This window comes from Vanellus vanellus (assembly GCF_965231255.1).
Source record: "Vanellus vanellus genome assembly, chromosome: 14".
NCBI classification, from domain to species: domain Eukaryota; kingdom Metazoa; phylum Chordata; class Aves; order Charadriiformes; family Charadriidae; genus Vanellus; species Vanellus vanellus.
In genome coordinates this window covers 10137461-10151882 of record NC_138919.1, presented here as the reverse complement: position 1 = coordinate 10151882, position 14422 = coordinate 10137461, and the positions used below count along the sequence as shown (strand labels likewise).

Below are 14422 nucleotides of genomic sequence, written 5' to 3'. Positions count from 1 at the left end.
AGTAGTAGGTGCTTTTCGACTTGATGGTGAAGAAAATAAATGTGTACACAAATAAACACAAATATACTGCCCTTGGTACTTCATAAATCTGCTTTCTGAAGCGTCTTGCATTTTTGGTGTCATGAGTTCCTTGCCTCAGTAGCATCTTTCTGTGAAAGAGAAAACAATTGGAGACTATAAGCAAAGGTTATTAGCAAATGAAAAACTGGTCTTTGTTTTACAGCCAGTGTCAAAACTGTAAAATAATTGCGTTTTGGAAAACTTGACACTTTGGGGTACTAACTTGACCAAAGAAATTATTATGTACTTAAAATATTTTGCTGCTATTTTGTATGCTGAGGAAAGTAGGTTTTACATCGTAACGCATGCTGCTCTTTTTCTCCCATCACAGTAAATATTGGAGTTGGAGAACCTGACTTCATCTTGGGACAGCTGTATCACTTGTCTTCAGTACAGGCACCTGAAGTAGCCAAGTCTTGGGCTGCCCTGGCTAGTTGGGCTTATAGATGGGGCCGGAAAGTAGTTGATAATGCCAGGTAAATTCATCCTAACGTTTCGATTTGTATGTCACAACTAGTTTTCTTTCTTAAGATAAATCCTAGCTTCGTATTTGTGATTATTGTTCTTTGTGGTCAGAAGTCGTATGTGAGCAGAAAATTGTGAATATTGTCTTGATTTCTTGTGCGCTCTAAGAAGTAGTGAGTTTAATTCTGAGTTAAAGGGTGAAGATTGTTAATGGGTTCAGTAACTCTACAAATACTAACATATTTGGGATCAATAATTCACTAAATGTTACAGTCAGGGAGAAGGTGTTCGTCTGCTGCCCCGGGAAAAATCTGAGGTTCAGAACTTGCTTCCTGACAACATTGCAGAGGAAGATAAAGAGAAAATCTATGGGATTCTTGGGCAGGCAGTGTGTCGTCCAGCTGGGATTCAAGTAAGTCTAAATTTGCTTGCTTAAAAAAATGTTCTACTTCAGCGTGAAACTTACTTTTCCTCTACTTCTGATTCATAGTAACTCTTGTGAATGTTTTGAAGTTAAAATTCAGATAATATAAGAATTCTCTAAGAAACCATCTGTTACCTAAGTGGTAACATGCCTGTTCTGTGGGCTATGGTAATATGATCACGTAATGCAATTTCATGGGTTGCCTAGACAAAAACTGGTTTAGGAACTAATACTGCTTGTGGAAATAGTTGGCAGACTTAATCAAATACATTGTCTCTTTATTCGCCTTTAGGATGAAGATATGACACTACAAATCACTGAAAATGAAGACAATGAAGAAGATGATATGGTGGATGTTATATGGCGTCAATTATTAACAAGCTGTCCCTGGCTTTCAGATCTTGATGAAAATGCAACAGAAGGGCTCATTAAAGTGTGGAGGAAAGTTGTAGACAGAATCTTCAGTCTCTATAAACTCTCCTGTAGTGCATATTTTACTTTCCTCAAACTCAATGCTGGTCAGGTTAGTGTTTGTGCTTATGAGGAAACCCAGTTACAAACTTTTATAAATTATGATATGATCTATATACTTAGCTTAGAGGAGTATTTCTTTCTTTCAAGGTTCCACTTGATGAAGATGATCCCAGGCTGCACTTAAGAAATACTTCTGAGCAAAGCACTGATGATGTTATTGTGATGGCAACCCTAAGATTGTTACGGTTGCTTGTGAAACACGCTGGAGAACTTAGACAGTATCTAGAGCATGGGCTAGAAACTACACCTACTGCTCCTTGGAGAGGTAAGTGTATATTATCTAGCTGTTAAAATTAATTTTGACTGTTTTTTTCTAAATACAGGCAGAAAGGTATTCATTGCTCTTTCATAAAACTTTAAATTAAGCATGATGGAAAGAGAGCCTGAGTTTTACTCAATAATTTCATTAAAGGTGTTCAAATCTCTGCCATGCATTCTGATCTTAGAATAGAGAAATAGCACAGATTCTGACCCCCTCCCTCCCCTACCCCAAGACATTCAAAGGAGAAAGGAGATGTAGTTTTTGCAGTACTAGATTACATTACTGCCTTAAAAAATTAGGTGGATTTTTTTCCTATCTACAGTTTGAAATGCTGTTCAGAGAAAGATGTCTCAGAAGTAGTTGTTTGTCATGACACTACTGGTTCTGGTTGCTCAGGGACTTTCCCACAAAAGTTTATTGAGTTAAAGCGTGGAAGGCAGCAGAAGAGGAGCCAGCTATTGCAAACTTGTACTTTCTTTTGAAATGTCCAGTTATGCTAACTTCAAGAACTAGTAATGTGACTTTCCTCATTTTTTAAAAATGATACAACAGATACAATGTGGAAAACTCAATTCTTAATGCTTGACTAAAGGATTTATGTATTGCGTTTAATGTTATCTGTCTTTGAATAGTGGAAGAAAATAAGCTATTGCCTGTATTGTGAAAGAGTTATTTAAAATGAGAAGTTTTTATTGGGAAACTAGACATTTACATTCTCACCGTGCAAAAGCAACATGCTTTTAAAAATACAGTAAAATTCTGCATCATTTGAAGTGTACGGAAATGAATCAGCACATTTTCTTTTCCTGTTTTTGAAGGTATTATTCCTCAGCTTTTCTCTCGCCTGAATCACCCAGAAGTGTATGTTCGTCAGAGTATCTGCAACTTATTGTGTCGAGTGGCTCAAGATTCTCCTCATCTCATACTATATCCTGCAATAGTGGGTACCATTTCACTTAGCAGCGAATCCCAGACTTCAGGTATGGAGGAAAAAAAAAAAATGTTCAAATACACTTTCTGATATATTTTATATAATGGATAAAAGGATACTGAGTTGTTGGGACTTTTTTTTCAGTAACTCTGATACTTTCTATCATAACATTTTATTTCTTTTTATGGGACATACTGATACCTTTCATTTGATTTACCAGTTTGGCAAATGAGTTAGTTTTTTTAGTTTTATCATCGTATATTTGGCCAGTACTTAATGTAATATGGGGACCTGATGCTAAGAGAAGTATTGAGTGATGTATCATTCAAGGCTAGAACAGTGCAAATAATATTTTAACATCTGTTTTTAATTTAGGGAACAAGTTGCCTTCTGCCATCCCTACTTTGCTAGGTAATATTCAAGGAGAAGAATTGCTGGGTGGTGAATGTGATGGAGGGAGCCCCTCAACTTCTCAAGAAAGTAGTAAAGATGACACAAAAGTTGGATTAAATGAAGATCAAGCAATGATGCAAGATTGTTACAGCAAAATTGTGGAGAAACTCTCTGCTGCAAATCCAACAATGGTATTGCAGGTAAATAATCCAAACGTATGTTACTTGTGCTCTTATTTGAACCACAAAATACGTGATTTGTATATCTTGTGGGTAGGCCTACTGAAAGCTTAGTGCATCTTTTCTGTTAGGCTGTCGTCTCTTTGCAAGTTGTTAATCTACAAGATAAGTGAACCTTAATTTGTTTTATACAGGTTCAGATGCTAGTGGCTGAGCTGCGCAGAGTTACAGTTCTTTGGGATGAACTTTGGTTGGGAGTTTTACTGCAACAGCACATGTATGTCCTCAGAAGGATTCAACAACTGGAAGATGAAGTCAAGAGGGTCCAAAACAACAACACTTTACGGAAGTATGTCTTTTTTGAATAATTCAAGTGATAATCATAACAAAAGTTTGTTCTTGGGGAAGCATACAGTCAAACCAATCAACAGTGTTGTTGCTCCTGAATTTGCTTCTTTGTGAGCCACTGATACTACTTCAAGAACATTTTGATGCTACAGCTAGTAATCTAATCAAATGAGAAACAAGAACATTCTGCCTGTGAATCCATGTTGGGATTTCTTTAGTAATGATGTGTTAGAACCCAATGCATATTAAGTTGTGGATTATGAGATCCTATAGTTCTTCATTCCAAGATCTTTCTTACAAGTCAGCTGAAATGAGGAAAGGTGTGTTGAAGGGTGTAATCCATTTGGAGTTTACTGTAAATGCAGATGTTTTGAGTAAACAGAACATCTTAATCTGCTTTTGGTTTTCAGTGTTCGGCAAGTCTTTTTCCTCTCATCTGGTTTCTCCTATGAATGGATTTGTGGAAGAGGAAAGCCATTCACTGGGAACCTGGCTAAGCTTAAGAACACTTCTTGAATTCTATAGTCAGGGCTTACATGGAATGGGAGAACAGCACGATCTAAATAGCGCTCTTCCCCTTCTTTATTGTGTGGTGCACCCTCAGGAAGTAGTAGTTAGGAGCTCTTTTATTAAAGCAAATAGTTGCTTAGGGTGGTTTGAGCTCTCTGAGCTTCTCCTCCAGATTTCCAGTGCTGAAAAACCCAGTTCAAATGTTTCAGTTCAAGAAAAAAAAGAGTGTGATGCACGGGAACATGCATTCAACGTGGAATGAAATACTTCCTTTTAATACGGTCATCCTTGAAGACCTCATTTTAGAGTTGTAAACATTTTCGTGAATTCTTAGATGTCTCGTTTGCAGTCTTATTTTAATGCTCTGCTTATGAAGTAACTTGGTTTTATGGAGTTAAGACGAAATTTATTTTTTTTAATAGAGAGGAGAAGATAGCAATTATGCGTGAAAAGCATACAGCTCTGATGAAGCCCATTGTATTTGCTTTGGAACATGTACGGAGCATCACTGCAGCTCCTGCAGAGACTCCTCATGAGAAATGGTTTCAGGATAACTATGGAGATGCAATTGAAAATGCGCTAGAGAAACTTAAGAATCCTTTGAATCCTGCTAAACCTGGAAGCAGCTGGCTCCCATTTAAAGAGGTATTATATGCACAGACTGAGTACAGTGTAGAGACTCTCGGTATACCACGTGCTTGACCCGATCCTTAGTATTCTTTTGCTATTCTCTTGCCATATCAAAATTACAGCCTGTAACTGTGTTCTCTGCAATCACCACAGGCATGTTAGACACTAAAGCAAAGTAATTGCTGCCTCTGTAACAAGTCTTACTGACTGTCTACATTATTGCATTTCTGCCCAATGAAATTACTTTACTTTTTTCAAACCTTTCATCTTCTGCTGTCTGACATCCCGTTCGTTTTGGGGACAGAGGGCTTTAAATATTTTAAATACTGTCTTTCTGAAACTCTATGCTATTTGAGTTTAGTGGATTTAAATTCTAGCAAGTTGGTACTCTGGTTATCTAAACATAGTCCTCAAGCTGTGTGGCAACCTTGAAATGATCAACCATTTCCTAATATACTCATTTTTCAATTACGTGATCCTGTCTTATTAGTATTTGTATGGGTATGAGGAGAAACAAAATATGTATTTGCTTGGATATCCAGAGCCAACCTGGTGTTTTTTAAAAGTCTTAGTAGACAGAATGTAGGTTTTACACACAAAAAACCTTTTTTTTTTTTTGTTCCCCTTCTGCTTTGCAGAACAAGCAAGAATGCAGATACATAAACAGGTGGTTGCTGAACACTGCTTTTGACCACAGCTCTAACGTTTATAAATGCAGGAGCAAACCTCGTGAGGAGTTTGATTTGTTGTGACTTTGGTGCTTGTAACCAGGCAGGTTATATTTCCTGCATAAAGGATGTTTTTTAGATTTTGTCATCTTCATTCTAAGCTATAAATTGATTAGTAGGGTGGCAAGGATCGAATGTAGTTTAAGAAAAATCTCCATGCCGTCTGGAAGATGACTACCATTAAGTCTGTTTCGGTGTTTTATTTTTTCTCTTGATGCTAACTGTTAAGGTGAACCTCAGCCTAAACCAAAAAAATTTCTTTGGAATAGGTTATGCTAAGTTTGCAGCAAAGAGCACAGAAACGGGCTAGTTACCTTTTACGGCTTGAAGAAATCAGTCCTTGGTTGGCTGCTATGATGAACACTGAAATAGCACTTCCTGGAGAAGTATCTACCAGGGACACAGTCACAATTCATAGTGTGGGCAGCACCATCACAATTCTGCCTACCAAAACCAAACCTAAAAAGCTGCTTTTCCTGGGTTCAGATGGGAAGAACTACCCCTACCTGTTCAAAGGTAAGAAATTGAAGTTTTCTCGTACAAGTTACTGTTATAAATCAGACTATATTAAAGTTGGGAAGATGCACGGTTGCAACTTTTGCGCTCTCTGCCTGTGTGATACGGAGAAAGCATTGTTTGGAGCATTTGCTCCCTCTCCTCCCCGCCTTCCACTCCGTCATGTATTTTTGAGGAATTTTGCTTTGTGAAGCTGTAAGTCAGGGGTTATTCAGATCCCTTCTTTATAAGGGTTCCATGAGAAAGTGTTCTGATTGCATACTGATAGGATTAACTGGATGCACTTTTCCAGAAGCTTAAGGTAGCACCCAGAAGAGAACTTTTGAGAATTCATGCCTTCCCCGAAAGGGAGAGACCTATTAATTATGTTAGCAAATGTTGTGTGTACTGCTCACAGAGAGACCTGTCATAAACTGGGTATTCTAGTAGGTAAATGCTGTATAAACATTTAAGATTAGCCTGAACATCTCATCCTTAATCTGCATAGTTTATAAAGCTATTTGTAGTCTGAAATGAAGTAGGATTTCAAAAAACACTAAGTTTTGGGCTTTAAGAGAATAATGTTTTTTTTAAACTAGAAACTAAATTTTAAACAAAATAAATGTATTGCAGGTTTGGAAGACTTGCATCTAGATGAAAGAATCATGCAGTTCTTATCAATTGTGAACACAATGTTTGCTACTATTAACCGTCAAGAGACGCCGAGGTTCCATGCAAGGCACTACTCTGTGACACCTCTGGGAACAAGATCAGGCTTGATCCAGTGGGTGGATGGAGCTACACCTTTGTTTGGTCTTTACAAGCGGTGGCAACAGAGAGAAGCTGCTTTGCAAGCACAAAAGGTGACAACTATGTTTTATGCCAGCTACAACAATTCAGAAGGGAAATACTTTGATTTGCTTTCCCATTCTAAATGTAGTCTTAAAAGGGTTGTGCTTTGTTCATAGTCATGCAGAATGGTTCTGTATATTCATATCTCTTGGGATTTCACCAGACAGCAATGAAATTGCTTACATGTATTTATATGTATTACAGTAGGTAACATAAGTATGTTGTTCTGGCATGATAATTCAAGGAGAACTGTTTTTGAACAAATAGAGTTAACCTTAGTTAAAATTATTTTTGTTCCACATCTCATTCTCTCGTTCTCATTTCATTTGAATGCAGTTTTTTTTTTTTTAATTGACCTTGATAAGAGTAAAGTTAGGCTAAAGCAATGTGTTTTCAGTTTCTTTAGGTTTTCTTAACCATTGACTTTTGAAAGAATTCTCTTGAGATGTAAAAGTCATCCTCATAGAGGAGTTGATTTCATGTTATTCTCACCAAAACTGAATTTGGGATACTATTCTGTGGTAACGAGAGTTGCAATATGTCAACTAGCATTTTTACCTCTTCTAGGCTCAGGATTCTTACCAGACTCCTCAGAATCCTGGAATAGTGCCTAGACCTAGTGAACTTTACTACAGTAAAATTGGACCCGCTTTAAAGGCGGTCGGGCTTAGTCTCGATGTGTCACGTCGTGACTGGCCCTTGAATGTCATGAGGGCTGTTCTAGAAGAACTGATGGAAGCAACTCCCCCAAATCTCCTAGCTAAGGAGCTCTGGTCATCATGTACTACACCGGATGAATGGTGGAGAGTTACACAGGTGAGTTATGACAAATATCTTTTCCCTTTGGAAGGTTGTGGTTTTAATGGGATGAGGGGCAAGAAATGCCTGGGGTGTGTTCAAGCACTGATACTGCTGAGTTAGGTGAGCTAGGACTGCTGAAGCTTCACGTAACAGGAAATGTTAGCGTTTAGCAGGAAATGGTGCAGTTGTACCACCTGGAATAAAAAAACGGGTATACACCTGATAACTCTACATTATTAAACAAGAGTTATCATCCTAAGACATGAAAAGTCTTGTAAGATATCATCAGACAACAAATAGAATACAGCTTGGAATAAGTTGGTTTTCATTTGTCTTACGCTTAAAATAATGTTTTAAGATGGTAGTCAGTCCAATGTGTTGGCAGAGGATTCCCACAAATAATTTTTTCCTGAAACTCTCTTTAAAGTCGTATGCAAGATCCACTGCAGTTATGTCCATGGTTGGCTACATCATTGGTCTTGGAGACAGACATCTGGATAATGTTCTTATAGATATGACTACAGGAGAAGTTGTCCACATAGATTATAATGTTTGCTTTGAAAAAGGTAATTTAAAAAATGCTATATGTTATTCAAATAAAAGGTTTCCCTTCTTGGCAATTAAAAGAAACAACTTAAAAATTTATCTTAAAGGGAAAAGCCTTAGAGTACCAGAGAAGGTTCCATTCCGGATGACGCACAATATTGAAACAGCACTTGGAGTGACAGGAGTAGAAGGGGTTTTCAGGCTTTCTTGTGAACAGGTAAGTTAGGAAACTTGCAGAAAACTGAGGGCTGTCATTTACCAAATATTGTCTTTAGAATTTTTCTTTTAAGCATTCTGCTGTTGATATATGAAGCCTTCACCTTTTCTGGTGTGATTTTAATTGGACTTATTTTAAATACATCCTGTAGCAGATATCTAAGAAATATGAAAAGGTCAGATAAATGCATATGCAAGTAGTGGTGCAGCTACAATTCGTGGGGGAGGGCGACTTGTAGCTCTAGTTTTTCCTGAAGTGCTTTTTGTGAAGGTTTGCTTACCCTCTTTCTTCAGGACTTGTCCTTTATAAACGTGACAGATATGTTTTGAAAACAAAAAATGCTCCGAACAAAGGAGAGGTTTCTTCCTCGGGTGGCTGTTGTTCAACAATGGAGTTCGTGTGGAAGGCTAGAATGCAGTCTTCAGTTTTAGTGATGCTACTACAGGCTAGCTGCACTTGTACATTTGTGGTGTTCTTCCTGTATTTGTGCTGGTTAGGGATAAGTTACAGATGTCTGTGCCTACTCAAAGACTGTATTTTGCATTTAAAATTCCACTGTTCTACAAGGATAATGCAAGATCTGAATGGGTCTGTTTTAAAATATGATGCAGGTCCTTCATATTATGCGGCGTGGGAGAGAGACTTTGCTTACGTTGCTTGAAGCTTTTGTTTATGATCCTCTGGTGGACTGGACAGCAGGCGGTGAAGCAGGATTTGCTGGAGCCGTCTATGGTGGTGGTGGCCAGCAGGCTGAAAACAAACAGAGCAAAAGAGAAATGGAAAGAGATATAACACGTAGTCTCTTTTCTTCAAGAGTGGCTGAGATAAAGGTGAGTTTACTACAATAATCTTCTGTTTTATAACCAAAGTAGGCCCTATGCTTTCACTTCATTTATTTGCATTTCGGGGTGGTGGAAGAGTTGGTCATTTGTTACAAATAGTTCACAAATTTTATTGAGCTAAATTGAGTTTGTATTGACGGAAGTTGCTTATATGGAACTTGCAAGTGTTTGCTTTTCATTTTCTGTGTTCTTAGTTCTAAAACATGTTATAATGTTTTGCCTGAATCTGGGCTAGAGGAATTAAAATAGAGGTTTAGAGAGCAGCCTAAGTAAAGAATGTCCGTTAAGCTTTAGCACTTGTAACGCTGGAGGTAGTCCTAGATGAGCAACATCATTGAAGGGTTAAGTGCTGCCATATATTACTTTCTCTTACCTGTTTAAGTCCAGTTCTATAAGGCCTTTGTCTTGGTTATAGGTTAACTGGTTTAAGAACAGAGATGAAATGCTTGCTGTGCTGCCAAAATTGGACAGTAGTTTAGAAGAGTATCTGAACCTGCAAGAGCAGTTGACGGATGTAGAAAAGTTGCAAGGAAAACTACTGGAGGAGACAGAATTTCTGGAAGGTGCAGAAGGAGTGGATCATCCCTCCCATACGCTTCAGCACAGGTACAGAGGAGCCAGGAATTCTGTCAGGAATCCCACGGATCAGTATATATAGTTGCTGGTTTAGTACTTATGAGTTAAATATTAAAAAATGTGTATTTGAGAGAGATTAATAGCTGGGTAAAAGCTGTTCTTGCAGTAAGCAAGTCAGTCCTTGTACAGAAGAACTAATGAAACCATTTTCCTACTGAATAATCTTATTTATGTCTTATGCTTCATAGTCCATTAATATAACTTCTGCTAGTCCGTGGTCCATGTTTGACCCATAAGACAAGAGACGGACTGTGCAGAATGTGGTGTCCCATCAAATTAATCTACATAATGCAACTGTTGATAAATAGCCCCAAAATCTCTTCATCTAAGTTTCTAATTCTTTAACTTATTTTTCAAGTTCATTTGAAATTAATCAAGGATTTCAGAATTGCATGAATATGCACATGCGTTGGTTATTTTGTAGGAAAAGGGAATTAATTGTTAACACAACATTGCTAAGGTTTTGTGCAATTGGTGAGAATATGTTCATTTTCTGGTCAAAAAGGTAGTTGCATTGTTCAATATCGTTTTGTATTCCATATAGTTAAGTATTGGTTTTCTTGTAGTACTTACTTGATTCTGTGGCTTCAATAATTCAGGTATTCTGAGCACACGCAGTTGCAGTCTCAACAAAGAGCTGTCCAGGAAGCAATCCAGGTGAAGCTGAATGAGTTTGAGCAGTGGATAACACATTACCAAACTGCTTTCAGTAATTTAGAGGCAACGCAACTTGCAAGTCTTCTTCAAGAAATTAGCACGCAAATGGATCTAGGTATAAAATAGTATTTGTGGGAATTTTTAACAGGTTAAAAATAACTGGAGTTTAATATCAGGAGGCATTATGAGTATCCTCTAACTTAAAGGCAAGGACCTGTGTATAATAAACGAGAAAAAAGGGGGTTCTTCAGAGGGTGATGTAGAGCATTTCAAGGTTTCTGTGCCAAGCTGTCTGAAGGAACTTACCTGTTTTACCCTAGCTGGGCACGAGATTATTCTCTTACCTGGTGCACAACATTCTCAATATGAGTTCTCTATGCCTCCTTTATCACAAGGAAAAGAATATTCTTGAAAAGATGTTAATGCTCAGTATTTGTATGCTTTAAAATGTGTGTTCTTCAGAAAGGCGTAAAGCTTCATTTTTAACCATCTTTCTTAAAAGGTCCTCCGAGTTATGTACCAGCAACAGCATTTCTGCAAAATGCGGGCCAGGCACATTTAATCAGTCAGTGCGAACAACTGGAAGGAGAAGTTGGTGCTCTTCTGCAGCAGAGGAGATCTGTTTTACGTGGTTGTCTTGAACAATTGCACAACTACGCAACAGTAGCTCTTCAGTATCCCAAAGCTGTGTTTCAGAAGCACCGAATAGAGCAATGGAAAACCTGGATGGAAGAACTCATCTGTAACATGACGATAGAGCGTTGTCAGGATATCTTTAGGAAGTAAGTTGACAGAATAATGAATTGTTTGAAGAACTTAATTTTCAACCTACTTCAGAATTTTAATTTTCTAATTAAAATTAATATTTTGTGAGGACCAATCCTAACTATAAAGCAAGACAAATTAAGTCATAGTTCTAGAAGTTTGGAGAAGATGACACACTGCTTTAAAAATACTGTTTCAGAGTTTAATGTGTGTACCGCAAAAAGAAAAACAAGTAATGTTGCCCACTAATGAACAAATGAAAAACTGTGTGGCTTTAGGGTAGTGATATTTAGGAGTTATAGAAACTTCTAGTATTAAAAAAGTCGCTTCAGTCAGATAAAGATTTTTTTTTTTTTTATTAGAGCAGATTTTCAAGCAATTTTTTTTCCTCTTTCTCTAAAGTCAGCCCATTTCAGTATTACTGCTGCTTGGCTTACAAGATCTATATTCAAGCATTCAAGGTTTCAGTAACTTGTTTCCTTCCTATTTCTTATCATCTATTCATTCTTTACATCAAGGACTACTAATTATCTTCTGTCCTTGCAAATGGTTATAAAATACAGTGCATTCTGGGGCTTTATGAAAGTGTCATTAGGGTAGCCATCAACTGCTGTGGTGTTTCAGAGTTGATACAGAGAGGTGATGTGGGAACTGTTCAAATGCGGAGTATTCTTCCGGCCCACAGAGCAGAATGCAATTTGCTAGAGCTTGAGAAGGCAGAATTTTGTCATTGTACTTTTGCTTTACAGGTATGAAATGCAATATGCTCCTCAGCCACCTCCAAGTATGTGTCAGTTCATAACTGCTACAGAAATGACTCTACAGCGCTATGCAGCAGATATAAATAACAGACTTATCAGGCAGGTGGAGCGTTTGAAACAGGAGGCAGTTACTGTACCTGTTTGTGAAGAGCAGCTGAAAGAAATTGAACGTTGCATAAAAGTTTTCCTTCATGAAAATGGAGAGGAGGGCTCACTGAGCTTAGCGAGTGTTATCATCTCTGCTCTTTGTGCACTGACAAGGTGAGTTGCCTCTTGTGAAATTTTTTTGGATGCATTCACATTTGAGACCGCATAAAAGGAATATTCAAGTGGCATAATGACGTGGAGAATGCAATAGCAGGCAGGCTGTCTAATTAAGTGTCATAATTCGTCTAGGCGAAATCTGATGATGGAAGGTGCAGCATCTAGTGCTGGAGAGCAACTCGTTGATTTGACTTCAAGAGATGGAGCCTGGTTCTTGGAGGAGCTTTGCAGCATGAGTGGGAATGTTACGTGCCTTGTGCAGTTGCTGAAGCAGTGTCATCTTGTACCCCAGGACTTAGATATTCCTAACCCAATTGAAGCATCAGAAGCTGTTCACTTAGCTAATGGAGTATACATCTCACTTCAGGTGACACTTACATTCATGTTACTTTTTCTTTCCTCATCCCCAGCCTTCTAAGGCTTTAGCTAAGCCGTTCTTAACAGCTTCTTCCTTAAACAGCTAAATGTTTGCTTATGATGCTGGCTACTGAGATCATTCTTGTCAGACCTCAGTCTTGGTTGTTGTATTTGGCTGAGCTGAACAGGCATTACCTCTGCCATTTACATTTTTATTGGTTGAAATAAACCATTTTGATCTATCCATGACAAATTTTAAAAACTGCTGTCACGTAAGTTAGCATGAGAAAGAAGTTAGTGTCAGATTTATAGACACATCAGCTTCATGTCTTGCTTTCATTCTTTTATTCTGTTGCTGGCAGTCCAGAACAACTTCCAAACTGTTTAATTTGTGCTCTTTGTTTTACTTATTTTCACTGTCTTACTTATTTTCACCTGAAACAAGTAGTTTGAAACAAATTATGAAAACCTGTTTTACAGGCCCCTATCTCCAAGATTGGGAAGGTGAAAAATGTATTTATAATTTTGTGGTTTAGAAATGTTTTCACTGTAACAAAATAAACAAAAAACATTAGCGGCAGCTTGAGTAAAATATCTACTGAAGACTTGAGGGTTTATAAACTGCTGCTGGTGTGAATAGCTTTTTAAGGCTTTTGGTTCCACTGTATTGCACTTGAAAAATATTTTCCTACCAACCTGTGTAAGCTCATCAAGATATTTCGTCCCTCTCTCACCACTCATCAAAGTATTAATCTTTCTGAAGTTTTTCAGAAACATGCATGCAATTAAATTGTATTGCAGCTGAGATCTTTCACCCACACGTTGTTGTCCTCCCTGTGAGCTCTTAGGTAAGATGTGTAGCTCACTGAGCAGCCAAGATAACTAATCTTTTTGGCGTGTCTTGTCTCATTTTGGAGACAGAGCGCATTGGTTGGTTCTTTCTGTAGCTGCCTTTAGCCCTCTGATGCATTCTGCTGGGGAAAATTGCTATATGCCACTTAAGGTACCTTTTTTCTTACCTGCATTGATTTCTGTGGCATGAGTAGAACTCTAGCAAAATAATCTCTATCTGGCAAGTTTTTGATTCTTTTCCCTTGCCTCGTTCAATCAGTTTAGCAAATCATAAATTCAGTAAAATAATTTAACTCTTTATAGTTAACGTAATGGAGAAGAAAAGCTATGTAATTTGATGAAGTTGATTTGCAAAGTGTGATCTCTGTACCACTAATCCTCTGCTGAGGATTGCTGTAAGGTATTGCTGCTGATGCTATTGAGGTAGTTGTTGCTACATTGTGCAAATATCAAACCTTTGGGTTTGTACAGGGTTTAATGTATTCCTCATTTATTTAAATTAGGAAAAAAAAAAAGTAGATTTTGACCCTTGGCTGACCACCATCATGTTATCTTTTAGATAACATCTACCACAGGGTGGTGTAATACTAAAAATGGTAAAGATATTGCATATGATACTTTTAGAGAGGGGAACATTTCTTATATCTTCATATTTACTTCCCAACAGGAATTGAACTCAAACTTCCGACAGATTATTTTTCCTGAAGCGCTTCGGTGCTTAATGAAAGGAGAGTATACTTTAGAAAGTATGCTCCATGAATTAGATAATCTTATTGAACAAACAACTGATGGAGTCCCTTTGCAAACATTGGTTGAATCTCTTCAAGCCTACTTACGAAATGCTGCTATGGGACTAGAGGAAGAAACACATACTCATTACATTGATGTTGCAAGGTAAATCACTTTTTAGTTC

The 14422-nt window shown here is 37.7% G+C and overlaps 1 protein-coding gene across 1 annotated transcript in view; it reads left to right on the top strand.

Moving 5' to 3' along the window:
- The window catches only part of SMG1 (SMG1 nonsense mediated mRNA decay associated PI3K related kinase), a 68029-nt gene that overhangs the window by 43947 nt on the left and 9660 nt on the right, over positions 1 to 14422 (top strand). The window contains exons 32-51 of the mRNA XM_082490791.1: positions 392 to 536; positions 799 to 937; positions 1242 to 1472; positions 1571 to 1748; positions 2564 to 2725; positions 3052 to 3269; positions 3443 to 3597; positions 4529 to 4751; positions 5734 to 5980; positions 6593 to 6822; positions 7379 to 7627; positions 8040 to 8178; positions 8266 to 8375; positions 8987 to 9205; positions 9633 to 9823; positions 10453 to 10625; positions 11013 to 11292; positions 12025 to 12297; positions 12433 to 12667; positions 14177 to 14403. Of these exons, the coding sequence (XP_082346917.1) occupies positions 392 to 536; positions 799 to 937; positions 1242 to 1472; positions 1571 to 1748; positions 2564 to 2725; positions 3052 to 3269; positions 3443 to 3597; positions 4529 to 4751; positions 5734 to 5980; positions 6593 to 6822; positions 7379 to 7627; positions 8040 to 8178; positions 8266 to 8375; positions 8987 to 9205; positions 9633 to 9823; positions 10453 to 10625; positions 11013 to 11292; positions 12025 to 12297; positions 12433 to 12667; positions 14177 to 14403 (4024 nt within the window). The remainder of the gene's footprint in view (positions 1 to 391; positions 537 to 798; positions 938 to 1241; positions 1473 to 1570; positions 1749 to 2563; positions 2726 to 3051; positions 3270 to 3442; positions 3598 to 4528; positions 4752 to 5733; positions 5981 to 6592; positions 6823 to 7378; positions 7628 to 8039; positions 8179 to 8265; positions 8376 to 8986; positions 9206 to 9632; positions 9824 to 10452; positions 10626 to 11012; positions 11293 to 12024; positions 12298 to 12432; positions 12668 to 14176; positions 14404 to 14422) is intronic.